Raw genomic sequence first — 17689 nt, forward strand, 5'->3', positions numbered from 1 at the left:
TATGCAATATCCACATTAAAAGGACAATATCGCTTTGAGTGAACCAATGTTTGCAATGCACCTTTGAAGAGCTAAACGAATCTTATCTCTTGTCAATATCCTAAAAGTAGCAAGTTCTTCAGCCCGGGGGAACTTACCAGTTTCTACAGTATTATTATCACCTCCTGACTACTTCTAACCAATCGTCTGATTTCGTCTTTTTTGTCTCATTTCATTGATGCAGTACAATGAATACTGAATACTGTTCTTGTTTCTCAAATGATCATCATTTTTTCTCCTTTAGGAACTTCGGTCAAAGGATATAGAATACTTACAGAGGAAATGATATCAACAGAGTACCAGATCACGATCATAAATAGAATAGATTAGGTTTGATTTGATGAAAATATATTCATTCATTCATGGAAATTGCAATAATACTTGTGCTTTCTGGTTTATGCTCTTATTCACAATGAGATTGAAAAAACGAATTATTCAATGTATTTAACTAAGGATGGGAACATCCTTAGAAAGATTGTAATGAAGGAGGAATGCAATTGAAATTTGGCATAATTCTCTTTTTTTGAAAAGGACATGAAAGAGTATTCCTTTTATGAGCCGGAGTATGGTGGAATAGAGCTGTTAGAAAGATAAGCTGATGCTGTATTGAATAGAAACTGAGAACTAAACCAAACATGGATATATGAATGAATGAATGAATGATAAAGAAATTTGATGGTGGAATATTCAACTCATGTTTTGGGACTTGACCTGTACTTTTCAAGAAATAGCCAATTCATATTAACGTACGTTTCAAGGAATTTTATTATTAGGCTGGTGGACAATGATGATGCTCATCGCACATCCAGTTTCAGAATTCTGCTTCTTCAGAAAACTGTTATCTGCTGAATGACAACAAAAAGGCGTACGGAATGGAAAAACATAACAGAGAACAAAAACATGTTAATGTCCACGAATAGAATTGATGAGGTGGAATAAGCTGTAACGGTGTTGAATAGTACTGTATTCAATGCAACACATTTTGGGAAATACCTGCTCCAAAATATACAAAGCTTATGTGTTTTAAAGAATTCCCAAACATTCAATATGACAATAGGTTGACATTATTTTCGTTTGTGTTCACATTCATACTTTGTTCGTTCATCAAAAATCCTACATCAAAATGTCAATACCTGAGAGAAACCAACAATCTGGTGATGTTAACCGTTGTGCATTGTATTACCACATACAGAAATTACAAGTGAGAGACCAAAGTTGCTCTTGACACTTGACAGTTTACACTTGATGGTGTTTGACTTCGAAGAATAACACATTAATTCAGTTTTCAATAAGTTATCATCATAGTTCAGTTTAAAGTAGCCTAATAATATAACCATGGTTATAAATATAGTCATAGTCAGTTACTTCTAATGGAAGAAGACCGTTTAGGGAAATAATTCCAAAGTAACTGAAAGATTCTTGGAACGATTCTGCAGTATTGGACAACGTCAATAAAAAAACTTGACCTTCTAACCCCAAAGTTTTTTACAGAATGCCCTGAAAACCTTGAATGTTGTATTCCTCTTGCAGTTGACAGCATTTCCTTCTTAGGAAATAAAATTAAAAAAAGTGAGCGTAAATACACACACAAACACATACACATATACAGACCAATACCCAAAAAACACTCTATTACCCAAAAAAACTCAAGGAATCTTGAAACATATATAAATTTAGAAATTGGGGTACCTTGATTTTTTTGGAAAGCAATACTTTCCTTACCTATGGTAATAGGGAAATGAAAGTAAAAAACTGATTGAACAGAGTAATTATAATAACAAAATTATTTGACAATAGTCTAAACTGAAAAACTATGCGACTAATTAAAAGAAAAAACTAAAAGAAAAACCGATAGAAATACAATACAATAATTCTTAATAAACACGGAAGAATTTGCCCACAATGCATTGGCAATGTGGGCACCTGCATGGCAAAGTTATTTGCTCTTCTTCTTCTTGTTCGCCATTTGTTAATATTGAGACAAAGTGTCGTGGCGTGATGAGGTGGAAAGGGAACTTAGATGGGATAGTGGAGAGGAAAATGGAATTGAATCAACCTTGAAATTAGGGAAAAACTTGGAGAACGGAATGAGAATGTACAAAAAATGAGGAGAGAAAGATGTGGAAATGGAAGAAAGTCAAGGTATGAATTTAGAAAGAAATGAAAAAGAAATATTGGCTAGTATTGGAAAAAGTGAAATTTATAAGAATAATTATAGAATGAAGAGTGTGTATGGGTTGATGCATACTCAACAAAGAGAAGAAAATTGATGAAAAAGCAATTCAAGTACCCCAACAGCCAAAGAAAGTCAGTCTTACCAAGCAGTGTTGCGTGTAATGCAGTGTTATGTTTTGTTCACGCTCGTTTCATCTTGTGTGTTTTGTTTATGTTTGTTATCCTTTTCATATTCATTTATTTTATGGCTTGAGGGCGAGCCAATTTGTCAGAATGGCCGAGTGTAGGATATGAGATTGTAGCGATGGCAATTCTATTTTGACGTATGATGTTATCATCATATGAAAGTAATCATGTGATTAATTCCATAAGCAACATCGTTAATGAAATAAATGAACAATTTAGTTTTTATGAGAAAAGCTCAATGTATATATAGATCAAGAAAATGTAAAATGTGAATGTGTGAAATTAATAAAAGTTATTGATTTGTAACAGGATATTGATTTGTAGAATAATATCCTACATCTATCATGAACTGAGAATTTGACATCCAAGTATCAAAAAGGTATTTATGAGTTTGAAAATTTCGTTTTTTATGATGAAGCAACTAAGGTTTATTTACAGTTGTAAAGTTGCAATACTTATTCATAATATGGAAGGAATAATGGGATATAATATATTATTCAATTGCTGGTATATCCATACAAATTAAATGATAATTCTTTTGGTGCTGTCTACCATTCTGGAGAGCCTAGCGCAGGCGACAGTTGAGGCCTCTTTTTCAGGAGTCCTCTACGGTAGCAGGTCTCGACTGTCGGGGCTGTACAAAAATTAGAGAGGCCTCAACTGGGGTCGAGTCAAACGAGGCAAACGACAGAAGAGACCAGCGACAGTCGAGACCAGCGACGGTAGACACCGGCGACATTCAAGGCCAGCGACGGTAGAGGACTCCTGAAAAAGAGGCCTCAAATGTCGCCTGCGTTAGGCGACAGTTGAGGCCTCCATAATTTCTGTACACTCCCGACAGTTGATACCTGCGACCGTAGAGGACTCCTGAAAAAGAGGCCTCAACTGTCGCCTGCGCTAGGCTCTCCAGAATGGCAGACAGCACCAAAATAATATTATCATTTAATTTGTATGGATTTACCAGCAATTGAAAAATATCCCATTATTCCTTCTATATTATGAATAAGTATTGCAACTTTACAACTGTAAATAAACCTTAGTTGCTTCATCATAAAAAACGAGATTTTCAAACTCATAAATACCTTTTTGATACTTTGATGTCAAATTCTCAGTTCATGATAGATGTAGGATATTATTCTACGAATCAATATCCTGTTACAAATCAATTTCACACATTCACATTTTACATTTTCTTGATCTATGATTTCCATTCAATATACATTGAGCTTTTCTCATAAAAACTAAATTGTTCATTTATTTCATTAACGATGTTGCTTATGGAATTAATCACATGATTACTTTCATATGATGATAACATCATATGTATAAGTTATAATATAAGTTATAATCATTATAAAATGTATTTTGTCTGGAATCGCAGTAGGATGTGTCCTCAACTGTCGCCTGCTGCAAGCGAGTCTCTAATTTTTGTACAGGCCCGACAGTCGAGACCAGCGACATTCGAGGCCAGTGACAGTAGAGGACTCCTGAAAAAGAGGCCTCAAATGTCGCCTGCGTTAGGCGACAGTTGAGGCCACTCTAATTTTCGTACACTCCCGACAGTCGAGGCCTACGGCCGTAGAGGACTGTAAAACAGTCCTCTACGGTCGGAGTCCTCGAATGTCGTCAGTCTTGACTGTCGCGCCCCCCCTCAACTGTCGCCTAAGGCCTACCATACACGTTTCGATCGGTCTCAAGACCCGGACTCTTTAGTCCCGGTCTTAAGACCGGGCCTCAATGGCGGTCTCCCCATTCACGTACCGATCGGCCTTGGGGCCGTTGTGTATCCAGTACCGTATCCAGTAGCGCGGTAGCTCTATTAAATACAGAACGCTTGAAAAATTCAGCAACTGCATGCAACATAATTATAAATATTGCAAATGACAACCTCGCCTCGAATAATCCAAGCAGTGTTTCATTACAGCCTTTCTAGAGGCAATCAGCTGCTTGCGTTTGAAATAATTTAGTCAAATATTTTGTAAATTACCAGCCTTTATTATACAATTTGGTACACAATACATACCATGCAGATGCTCTCCTAACTTTAAAATTCCTTGGAGACCAAAATACGACATTCCGTTTTGACAGTTGAAAATAATTTGAAAATAATTCTGTGAAACTTTCTTGCTTTCACCACCCACTTATCTTTCAAAACAAAAAAGTTTCGAGCGTGATGAAAATATTATGTTTTCTGCTCGAAATGTATCAACGTTGATGAACATAATCATTAATTAAAAAATTATTATGGGTCGGATAAAAAAAATCCAGACACCAATAGAAAGGAGACATTCTCTCCGTTAATTTGATATAAAATTGTTACACATTACAATGCCCCATGATTCTGGGAGAAGTTATATCCAAAAGAAAAGCATATCTTCGCGATGTTACCAATTTTATCATAAAAATTGAATTTCCTTCAATCCTTCAACCCTGAAACTTTTTTAGCACTACTAGGACAGGACTGGACAGGTATTACACAGTAATATTTCTATTATCTTATTTGATTATATCATTATTACCATATTTGAACAGAGAGGAAAATATGAAATCTATTTTTTATCTCATTTCATGTGATCAACTACAACTATGATAATAGGAAAATTATAATATGAAAATAGGAATATTATAATCATATATTATCATACCAGCCTCAGCAGATAATTTATTTAGCCGAATGTGATGCCACACTCCAAAAACACCACACTACACACACACTGACCCTATTGCTTGGGGGATGTGTTGATTCCTCAACTATTCTGCTCACTCTGAAGTGAAACAAGGGGATGATCAGTGCAGTATTCGTTTCCTGAAAAAACCGGTTTTTATTGTGACTGTTAACTTTCTCCTACTCACACTGAGGCACAACTGGGGATGAAAAATGAATATTGACTCTCTCAAAAATCTATTTTTTGTGAAATTGATTTCTTTTTTTCTATAATCGATTTTTCAAGAAATCGATTTTTAGAATAATTTTGCTATCCATAACATGTGCAAAACATGTTGACCAAGGGTATAATTGATTTTTCAAGAAATCGATTTTAAGAATGATTTTGCTATCCATAATAAGTGCAAAACGTGTTGACCGAGGGTAGAAAATATGGCAGAGGGGGAAGAGTGGGTGTTTTGGCCTTAAGACGAAACCAGGTTTCCCCATTCACGTTCAGTTCCGTCTCAAGAGCAATTAAAATTAATCCGTCTTGAGGCCGGGCCTCACTTGATTCCAGTGCGGCCGAAATCCGGCCTTGAGATCACTTTTGGTCTTGAGGCCACACCATACACGTTTCGATCTGCCTCAAGACCCGGAATGAAGAGTCCGGGCCTTAAGACCGATCGAAACGTGTATGGTAGGCCTAACGCAGGCGACATTTGAGGCCACTTTTTCAGGAGTCCTCTACCGTCGCTGGCCTCGAATGTCGCCGGTCTCTACCGTCGCTGGTCTCGATTGTCGCAGGACTCTTCTGTCGTTTGCCTCGTTTGACATCGACCCGGGAGAACTACTGAACACTATGAAATATGTGTGGGAAACAGATGAACAAGAAGAATGTAACTCAGAACAAGAAATTGGAGAACATATGAATGTAGAAATGAAGAATGTCCACCGATATTGAAGAATGAGGTAAAGCGCGCAATTGAACATCTCAAGGAGGAGTAAGCAACAGGCCGTAATGAATATCAAACGAGCAGTTAAAAGCAGGAGGCGAAAGAGTTATAGAAATAATAACAAAAATATTCAATTTATGCCTTATGAGTGGAAAGATTCCTGAAATATGGCTCAAAGCTAACTTGATATTACTCTCCAAGAAAGGTAATAGGAATAAGGAAATCAAGAATTACCGACCAATAAGTCTCCTGTCAAATATTTACAAGATATTCATGGCAGTAATTTTCCTACAGGATAGATGGATTTTGACGGCAGCAACTTCAATCAACCAGACCAGATTCAAGTAAAACTTTTCTACGCTGGATAACATCCTAGTCTTACAGGAACTGATAAGGAATTCTAGTGAGTATAAATTTCCACTAGTGCTGCTATTCATTGATTTCGAGAAAGCATTCGATAAAATCAACATCCGCATTACGAACGCTTGAAGACTTGGGAATTAACAATGAGTACCTATCTGGAATTATTCAGATTCATCTACAGAAACATGAAAATTGAATTCAAATTCAGAGGAAAAGGTAGAGTGGTGAAAGTGAATAGAGATATATCAGGCAGGGTGATATACCATCAGCAAAAATATCTAATGCAGTTCTGGAAAAATCATTAGATCAATTACAATGACAGGAAATCAACATCAATGGGGTGAAATTGAATACATTGAGATTTGCCGATGATATTTTTATTATAGAAAATAACACCGAAGATGTTCTACATACGAAGTATGTAGAATAATGAAGGAAATGATTGAAGTATCGAAAAAGGTTGAATTGAAAGTGAATTTTGATAAATCAATAGTAATGATTTATAATAGTGAAGGTAAAGAGAGAGTATTACAGATCGAAGACGGAAGGATAGAAACAGTTGAACACCTTATTAACTTAGGACAGTGATGAATAGGGAGAGATGGACAATGGAGAGAGACTACAGAGATACAGAAATTAAACAAGAATCGAAGATGTAGGTAGAATGATTATCGAGAGAAAATGGAATTGGGCAGGCCATATCGCAAGGACAACGGATGGAAGATGGACCAAAACAATACTCGACTGGCACCCATGCACGAAGAATTCAGGAGAGTATGCGGCAGAGCGACGTGGCAGAGAGTAGCAAGAGAAAGGAAGGAATGAGAGAGAATGAAAAACTTATTCAAATAAGTATGGCTTTACAAGGAGTGAAATGTAATAGAAGAAAGAAATTTTTACAAAGCGCACTCGTACACTTCATCCTTCTATGGGAAAAATATAATTTATTATACCCCAGCCTCTGCTGATTATTGCCTTTTGAATTGTATAGCTTTTGATTTTAAATTGTTCAAGGAAGCAATAGACGGTTTACTTATTTTTAAAATTTCCCCACGTCAACAAATAAAAAGTCATTCTATTTTTTGTTGCAAATTTCATATAGAATCTATGATCTTGGGCTGTAACACCTTTCGTGGGACACTCTGTATAGGGTAAAACCTCTGTAATCTGTATAGTACATGCTTTAAAGTATTTACTTTATCTTTATATTTTGCTTCTTTATTGGCATTGAACAAATTAAACGAGTTGACAATATTGCTGTTTCTAACAACCAGAAAAATACTTTCCTCCACCATTTTATAGATTTTCGGGTGAAGGAGTACGAACTTATATACTGATCTGCCACGTCCACACCTCCCATAGATTCATTATATTTACAAACGATAGTTGGTTTTTTCGCTTCTTCCTGTGCTCAACCTTTCCCTATATGCATGCCTAACTGTCTGGGTGGTGTTGTCTCCATACCTAGTTCTTAGCGTTGCCACAACATTCTTATCTTTCCACATTAAAAAACTAAACTTATTCACCAAATGAAAAACAATACGGCTTGTAGAACCTAAATCTGGCCTATCCAAACGCTCTATAGTGTTTTTTTTCAAAGTAGGGCTCAAGTGCACAGATGTATCCAGTGGAAGACTCTGGTAGCACAAAAACCTTCCTCCCCCATATGGGTTTGTCTTTATTGTATACTTTGAACATTATTCTTCCTTCAAATCCTATAAGGATTTACAATTCAGTGTGGATGCTCTCATCCACACTTACTTTACTAATGCTCTCATAATTTAGTATCACTATAACTATAGTGAGGTCCACGCTATAATGACAGTGAATAAAGATAGAAGAATAGCGATGCCGATTCTCTGCATTAATTAATCATATTTCTACACTCTCAAAAACATAATTGGCACCGTTGTGGACCTAGAAAAGGATAGTACCACCGGCTTTGTCGAAAGATAGACAAGGATAGCAAAACCAAAGTTGATCAAATACTGTCATTATAACGTGGACCTCACTATAGCAACATTTCGGACCTTTCCTGACCGTGTCAATGCATCAGTAATTGGTCCAGAAGCGGGTGGAGAAACATGCAAATTCCAAAATATTTGTAAAAATCTCTCTTTACTAAAAAATTGTTTGAAGAAACGTTGGTAGTCCAACCAGTTATTTGAGAAATAATCATTCATCTCTGGCTTGTCATTCATCCCCATATTAATGATCACACCTAAAAAAGCTTTCAATTCCAATAAAGTAACGTCAGTCCAAGTCCACAAAGTTGAATTTTTTAGCAGTGGTGTATTCTTAAAAATCTTGTCAGCTGCGTATCTATTACTGTTTCTTTTACTATTTCTTCTAAGAGAGTATCAGAAAAAAAACTTGAAATAGTTAAGAGGAATTACTGGTTTATCATCATTTTGATAATTAAAGCCACTCACCTGTAACCAGCTGAATTTTTCAAAATTTCATATCCTTCAGTCCATTTTTGCCACTCTTCAGATAACACTTCATTTTCTTCAAAGTTCATTTCATTATCAATGAGTCCCTGTCCTTCCTCATCTCCACCGAATCCCTGTTCTTTTTCCACAATTTCAATGATGTAATCGTTGCCTGGCTCTTGAAGAAGAAGCTCTTGTTTAAATTCCTCGCCTATATCTGAATCCACATCACTTTCATGTTCAGAACCAAAGAACAAACTTCGTCGTAATTCTCTGCTATCAAGTCTCTCATTTCATCTGATTGTAAAATATGTTCAATTTCTTAAATGTCCAACTTGAAAGTGATAAAGAAAAAACTATTAGCTAAGAAAAGCAACATAAACTATTCACTTTAAACATGATGTATATATGTAAACAATATTACAGCAGCAGGCAGAGTGTAGGGCCATCTCCTCTGCTTCAGCTGTTTCTATTCAATATAAAGTTGGCAGAAGTGCTCCCATTTAGTTGAAGAAATACTCAATAGATCTCAGCACAAATCACATTGATAATATATTGTATTATTATATGCAATATAGCGATGGCCAGTGGTGCTGGCCTTCCGAGTGTTCGATGATTTTAATGTTGGCCATTACCACTGGCCATCAGATCACCTGGGACCACTGCAGTTGATGTAAATCAGAGTTGTTTCACAATATGCTATGTCACTGGTCAGTACAGCTGGCCACCCGACCGACTAAGACAACCTGTACCTTAGTTTTGAGATCGCAAAGGATTAAGGCGTTCATTTATTTATTCCTGAAACAGCAAAAATGTATTATTTCGGGGCTCTAAGCCAAAATAATGTACAATATATGAGTCTTTCTAACATTGAGCTACATGGTAATTAATTTTATATATTGTCAATTTTTGTAAATGTTACTATAGGCAACAGCCTTGTAACAATTATTATCAATAAATTTTATAATTATATATTTATATATCTATCTACATGGAGTTTCAAGGGACTCCATGAAAATTAGGGACGCAGAAAAAATTATTATAACGAGGAAGTAGCTTACTGGAACGCTCGTCAGTAGCCAGCTTCATGAAATCTTACTTCGCATTAATAAGCATGTTTTACTTTTTTCAGAATCACAAATGCAGCACCTTGAGAATGACACAACCATGCAACTTGTACGAAGTTATTTTCGACGAAGTAAAGCTTCTGCTAGCGCAGGAACGTTTCAAAATGCAGATAGAAAAGGAGATGAAGTTGATGTCCATCCACAAAAAAATGCAGAAGTATTGTCCGTGGTCTCATCCTACCGATTACAGGAATTGCAAGGTTGCTATCTTCAATGAATCGGATCGAATCATGAGGTTTGAACAGGAAAGACTTAATAGGAGTGGTGTGAGTAATGAGAGAGGGTGTAATTTACATGCTAGTGGCAGTAACAGGAGTTCAACTGATGACCTTTCCAGAGGGGACTCCACTTTTATGCGTGGGAACTCTTCTAATCCCAGAGGAAGATCGTCTTACAATAGAGGAAGTTCTACTAATGTCAGAAGCGGTTCCAATGCTACAGGTGGCTTTTCCAACAGCAGAGGTGGGTGGTCCAGAGTCAGTGTTGATGCTAATGCTGATAAAAGTGCCAGTCAAACCGGTTTGAACATCGTTCTAAGCGAAGACACAAGTTCCAGAGATGACACACGTTCCAGAGATTCAGAAAAATCTAACAGAGGTAGAGGAGGAACCATTAGAGGTCGTGCTGGAATTACTCATGAAAATATTCAAAGTGAAGGGGATAACTCTGGTCAAAGTGCCAGTCAAACTGGTTTGGTCGTTGTTTTGGACGAGGTATACCAGAATTCAAGGAGAGACACTCGTACAAGTGGACGAGGAAGGTCCAACAGAGGTAGAGGACCTGGTAGAGTAACTAGAGGAGGACATAATGACTCTGGTCAAAGTGCCAGTCAAACTGGTTTGGTCGTAGTTTTGGACGAGGTATACCAGAATTCAAGGAGAGACACTCGTACAAGTGGACGAGGAAGGTCCAACAGAGGTAGAGGACCTGGTAGAGTAACTAGAGGAGGACATAATGACTCTGGTCAAAGTGCCAGTCAAACTGGTTTGGTCGTAGTTTTGGACGAGGTATACCAGAATTCAAGGAGAGACACTCGTACAAGTGGACGAGGAAGGTCCAACAGAGGTAGAGGACCTGGTAGAGTAACTAGAGGAGGACATAATGACTCTGGTCAAAGTGCCAGTCAAACTGGTTTGGTCGTAGTTTTGGACGAGGTATACCAGAATTCAAGGAGAGACACTCGTACAAGTGGACGAGGAAGGTCCAACAGAGGTAGAGGACCTGGTAGAGTAACTAGAGGAGGACCTACCAGAAGCCAAGCTGGAAGTTCCTAAAAGAATACTCCTGCAAAAGAATGGTCTATTAGTCGATGAAGTATAAATCGATTTGAATCAATAACTGATGTATTAAGTGTAGCCTTAAAACATGTCAATGATTGGAGTGATCCGTGGTCTAGTGTAAGCACTCTATCCACTGCGTAGCAGCATAGAGATCCCGGGTTCAACCCTCTTACAACCAAAAGTTCTTAACCAGATCACTCCCGTGTTATCAGATGATTACGAACGTTAACTGTCGGTCCCGGCTGAGTCGTAAGGCCCAATGACGGCTTAAATTATAAATTCAAGTGAAGTGGGACCTACACCAACATATTTATGACCATATGAATTTACTTTACTTTATGTCAATGATTTTTTTTTTTCATTCAAAATTTACATTATTATTATATTTACAAAAAGTCATATTCTAGCTTTTTTTCATTTATAATTTATTGCTTTGTAATCAAATCAAATAAATCTTTATCCACAAAATAAGTAAATACAGCGGCAGAGATGCCATAATAGCGCCAGAGCGGCGCAAATATGTACATAGTGAATATTGTATATTCTCCATGACTCGAGTTGAGGAAATTATTTTTGTAAATATTCTAGAATCCTTATTTTTGTTTATTGTATATTCTGTGAGTATTCCCCACAAACACAAAAATGTGGGTAATAATATAAATGTATGCTGTATAATTGTATATTCTCCATGACTCCAGTTAAGGAAATTGTTTTTTGTAAATATTCTAGAATCCTCATTTTTATAATCTCCTCAATAATTTTGGAAAAGCGTTTCAATAGGCTTATGGGAAGTATCCCTTCAGCAAAGCATCTGTTAATAATATGTTTTAGTAGATTAGCAATACAATCACTTATTACTTTCAGACAATGTGTATAAATATTATTTACACCTGGAGTGGTATTATTTTTCAAATCACCTATAACTTAATAGCCTAATAACAAATGACATAATAATAATAATAATGACTATTAATAAGTAATGCTGACAGTTGAATGTAAATTTATTTCACTATAGAAGTGCAAGCTGCCAGCATTGGTGAATGATGATGCAGGAAATCGTGTTAACTTATAACACTGCAACCGCAAGCATCACATGACAATGGAAATCGTGTTATAAAATTTATGTTCAAGTCGTTGCATAAATGTTCAAAAATGTTTTCATGGATTTCATAGAAAATGCAAATCTCCCAGATTTGGTTGAAAAGAAGAGTAAAAAGAAATCTGAATACAACACATATTGGATACAAAACTACTCCTGGAGAAATAATCTATATAAACGAGAATTTAACCAAGGTTAGAAGAAATATTTACAAGGAAGTTCGAGCACTCAAAAAGGACAAAGGACTCAGTTATGTGTGTCTGAAAAATGGGAAAATTTTGGTTCGTCCAACGGAGGGAGCAAGGGTAACGGCCGTGACTACGATGGAAGATTTGGAGAGGCTGAAAAGTTTACCGAATCCGAATGCTGTACAAACAGGTGAAGCTGCATCTACAGATCAAGTTCAAGGTCAATGAATCATTGACGTTTATAAAATCGTACAAGCAGGTGAAGTTGTTATATTTACCGTCTAAATTTTACTTTATTTTATTTCTAAATTTCTATTTGTCTTGAACTGTCTATTTGGTTATTGTCTTGAACTGTTCTATTGGTTATTGTGAACTATTTATTTTCCTTAAAATTGATGTAAATTTGTAATAATCCTGAGATGACAGAGTTCAAAACAGATATGTTCAATCATTTAAACAGTGGGATTATAATCATACAACAAAATATTCGCAGCTTGAGAGCTAATTTCGATTTGTTTGTAGCAGAATTAAATGAACTAGATAGAATGCCAGACATAATTGTAATGACTGAAATTTGGATAAGTGATAACGAAATTGATCAATATCGTTTACCTAATTATAAAATGTTTGTAAAATGTAATTATGATTATCGATCAGGAGGAGTAGCGGTACTTGTGTCTGATCAGTTGACCTGTGTTGAACTCGAAAACAATAGAATGACAACTGCCGATTACGTTCACCTACAGATAACGTTATCAAGAGGTTCGCTGTTGGAATTAATTGCAGTCTATAGATTACATGAAATGTCAATACCTATGTTTACAAATCAACTTAATGCTATTGTTTCTTTAATTGATTCACCCAATTTAATGATTAATGGTGATATGAATAGCAACATTTTAAGTGAAAATCCGAATATTGATGAATATAAAATTAGCTTTGCTAGTAACGGATTGATATCCCTGATAAATGAACCGACCAGAGTGACGGAATTCTCGCGAACATGTATAGATCATATATTTTATAGAACAAACATTAATAGTAAATTAGTTTTCAGTGCAAATATTATACAGACTTGTATTACTGATCACATGATGACCGTTGCTTACATAAAATCTACAAATATTATAAAAAACACAGAACCGACCTCAGTATACGATAAAATAGATTATAATGTTTTTGTTTCACTTCTTCAAAATGTTGACTGGAGTGATATATATCAATGTGAATCAGCTTCTATAGCTTTCAAAAAATTCATTACTAGGACGGAAGAGTTTGTGAAAAGTACACTCACAAAAGTTGTATCAAAGAAAAAAATTTTAAAGCCATGGATGAACAGTGACTTGAAAAAAGAAGTGGACAGGAAAAATTCATTGTATAAAAAGTATGCTAAGCAACCAAATAATCTAGAATTGAAAAATGAATATAATCTTTTAAAAAATCGCTTGATTAATTAATTAAGAGCACAAAAGAAGACATACTATTCCAATATTTTTGAAAGAAATAAAAATGATGTGAGAAAACAGTGGTATTGTATAAAAGAAATAATTGGTAGCAGTAATAAACAAAATAATGTAATACTTGAAGATCAAACTAAAATCCTAATAACTAGTCCAAATGAAGTAGCAAATGTCTTGAACCGATATTTCTGCTCAGTTGCAAATGATTTGAAAGAAAAAGTAGTGGAGGATAATGCGAAGTTGAATGCAAATTTCAATATCTTTAGAGAAAACTTCAAAGACACCATTATCAGAGATTCAATAATTTTCTATCCAACGTCTCGAGATGAAATCTTGCAAATAATTTCAAGCCTAAATAATAATAAAGCACCTGGTTACCATAAAGTAACTACAGTTATCATGAAATTAATTTCGGAGCACATTGTTGATGTTCTTGTGCATATATTCAATCTCAGTTTAAGAGCAGGCGACTTTCCTTCTGAGATGAAAAAAGCAGTAGTAATTCCACTGTTTAAGAAAAATGATAAACTGCAGCCAACTAACTAATGTCCAATTTCATTACTTTGAATCTTTTCAAAATTACTTGAAAAAATAGTTAAAATACGAGTTACTGATTTTTTTAATAAACAAAAATTTATAAGTAAAAATCAGTATGGTTTTCAAAGTGGATTGAATACGGGATTGGCTGTCATCGATTTTATGTCAGAAGTTTATACAGGAATTAATGAGGGAAAAGCCTGTGCTGGAATATTTGTAGATGTCATGAAAGCCTTCGATACCGTAGACCATAATATACTATTGCATAGAATGGAACTAGCAGGTATATAAGAGGTGTTGCTCAGGTTTGGTTTCGATCGTATTTAACTGGAAGAACTCAAGTAACAAGAGTAAATGATGTGTGCAGTTGTATCGGTGAACAGAAGGTTGGAATTCCCCAAGGTTCTGTTCTATCTGGTATATTGTTTTTAATTTATATTAATAGTCTATGTAATGGTGTGCTAAAGGGTAGGTTGGTTGCCTTTGCTGACGATACAGCTCTTTTCTATAAGGCCGATTCCTTGATCGAACTACACAATAACATGCAAAATTATATAAACCCATTTAGGTGGTGGTTCACAACTAATCTGATGGTAATGTGTCCAAAGACTAAGTATATTATTTTCAGTCTTAGAAAGAGTTCTGTTTTGATATCACCTTTGAAGTACCATGAAACAAATTGTACATTTGAATTGAATGAGTGTACCTGTGCAGATCTCGAACAAGTTGAGCAAATAAAGTATTTAGGTCTCTGGGTGGATAGTAAGTTGAATTGGAAGAAGCATATCACATATTTGAAAAACAAATTGATCAAATACATAAGAATATTCTTCATGCTGCGTATAGTTTATCATTTTTCTTCATGCTGCGTATAGTTATATTTGTTATCCGAAGCTATTAAGATCCCTGTATTTCGCATTGGTGAATTCGAGAATGGAATATGGCTTAGAAGTCTGGGGAGGCACATACGTTACTACTTTGAACCCAATAATTGTCCTACAAAAGTATTTTATAAGAGTTATTACATTTAAAAAAAGATTTGAGCACACGTTACAACTTTTTAGAAACCTTAATATTCTGCCAATCAGGAATTTATTCATTCACAAAACATTGAAAATATTTGATAGGAGTGGAGAGAGAAGAATTTGTGATTTTCAAAGAGTTTCTCGAAACAGATCAAATGTCGTTGTACCTAAGCCTAATCTAACAATATTCAGAAAATTTTATCTTTTTTAGCACTAGCATTCTTCAATCACCTACCGATTGATATCAAAGATTGTCAGGTAAAGAATATTTTAAAAAAAAAAAACCGTAAGCATCTTTTAATGGAGGACGACATTAACAAATATTTTAATATTGTAGTATAATTAAATTGTAACCTTGTTATTATATAAAGATAAGGAAGCTTATTCTAAAAATAGTACAATAGTTTAGAGGTTTCGCTGAAATTCAAATTGTTATTAGTTTTAAGGCCGGCTGATGTTATTCTCGAGAGTTGTATGTATATATTTAAAAATTATGTTTCCCAAACAGGTTATTACCTTTGGGCTTTATTGTTTTGAAGGATATTTATATATTTTTGTTTTGTGAAATTGTATTGACAATAAAGAAGTTTCAAATAAAAAAAAAAATATTCGGGCTATGGATAGAGATTGACAAGTGTCGTGCTATAATATGAGACGTTTCTCTTCAATACTAAGTGAGTTATTCACTGAAACAAAATCCTAGCTCCACTCGCAGATCAGAAAAATCAGTCATCTTCAAATGCTCATAACTCAAGAATAGGAGTGAATTTCGCCAATGTGATAGGTAGCCATTCGCCAGCCCGAATATCAACCAAATCTGGAATATTTGCATTTTTCATGAAATCCATGGATTTTTGCAAAATGGAAAAATTAAAAACTCTCAGGAATGATATTACTTGACGAGAGGAACAATAATATGTCATCACATTGGCAAAATTCACTCCTATTCTTGAGTTATAAGGATTTGAAGATGAGTTGCTAGCGCACCCTGCCGCGCTAGAATCATGGCGGTGGCAACGCTCAACAAAATTTATTAAGGCTGTGCAAAGGTAAAAAATAAACTTTATACTGGTGATATTTTTCAAAGTTTTTCGATTTATCAAGCAAGAAAGTATATCATCAAGCTATTAAAAAGTTTTCTCAGAAAACATTTTTATTCCGATCATTACTTTTTGAGATATGAGCGCCTAAACTTTAAATTTTTGGGACAGAACATTTCAAATTCGGTAAGAGGTAAATCCATAAGATTTGAAGGATACTTCATGGTATTGCTGATCTAGTAAAAAAATTTCCTAAAATGTAGATTTTTGCGAAATTTATTCAATTTACCAAAAATACTCAACTAAGTTATTTTTATTAAATTTAATAACTTTCTCGAAAATTGATATTTTCAGAAAATTTTTGTTTTACTAGATCAACAATACCATGAAGAATCTATCCTCTAGATTTCATTGATTTATCTCTTACCGAATTTGAAATGTTCTGTCCTAAAAATGTAAACTTTGGGCGCTCATATCTCAAAAAATAATGATCGGAAAAAAATTTTTTCCTGAGAAAACTTTTTAATTTTGGTAGCATGATGATATACAAATCGAAAAACTTTGAAAAATTTAATATCACCAGTAGAAAGTTTATTTTTAGCCTTTGCACAGCCTTAAGTTGAATGGATGGTGTCAATCTTGGTGACTGAGGACATGTGTTTGCGTGTTAAGCACTGCGCTGCGTTGGTAGCACCATGGACATTTAGCGCCCCCGTTTCTAGCGACGGCAATAACACTCGTATAAAATGACCCTCACATACACACATTCACTAGCCTATCTAAAATCCCTTATTAATAGGTATAGACTCCTCTGTTATTTAAGAGACTCAACAGTATTTAATTTCGTCACTGATACTGTGACTTGAGAACCCGGGTTCAAACCTGGATATGAACAACAGTTTTTAGCCAGGTCACTCCTGTGTTATCGGATAGGAACATTAAATTGTCGGTTCCGGCTGATATTATACAAATGATATGTATAACAGTTGTGAGCCCTTTAAGGGACTTTATATTACACTGAGGCGAGGTGGAACTTTTGTCAGGGACTCTCCACTAATAGAAGAGATACAAATATGATTATTATTTTATTCAATATCTCATTTCAATTTTTAAAACATATGGTCTGCCACTAACGACA

At 35.1% G+C, this 17689-nt stretch overlaps 2 protein-coding genes across 4 annotated transcripts in view; one reads left to right on the forward strand and one right to left on the reverse strand.

Moving 5' to 3' along the window:
* Window positions 1–12520, forward strand: part of LOC111047128 — a 51662-nt gene extending 39142 nt beyond the window's left edge. For 2 of the 3 annotated variants that reach the window (XM_039443283.1, XM_039443285.1), the window contains one exon: window positions 9928–12520. In XM_039443283.1, the coding sequence (XP_039299217.1) occupies window positions 9928–11196 (1269 nt within the window). In that variant the 3' untranslated portion in view covers window positions 11197–12520. The remainder of the gene's footprint in view (window positions 1–9927) is intronic. The other variant, XM_039443284.1, reaches the window with a different exon arrangement.
* The window catches only part of LOC111046975 (glucose-6-phosphate isomerase), a 36797-nt gene continuing 28665 nt past the window's right edge, over window positions 9558–17689 (reverse strand). Inside the window, exon 12 of the mRNA XM_039443287.1 lies at window positions 9558–9593. Coding sequence (XP_039299221.1) covers window positions 9584–9593 — 10 coding nt within the window. The 3' untranslated portion in view covers window positions 9558–9583. The remainder of the gene's footprint in view (window positions 9594–17689) is intronic.

Source organism: Nilaparvata lugens, chromosome X (genome assembly GCF_014356525.2).
Source record: "Nilaparvata lugens isolate BPH chromosome X, ASM1435652v1, whole genome shotgun sequence".
Taxonomy (NCBI): domain Eukaryota; kingdom Metazoa; phylum Arthropoda; class Insecta; order Hemiptera; family Delphacidae; genus Nilaparvata; species Nilaparvata lugens.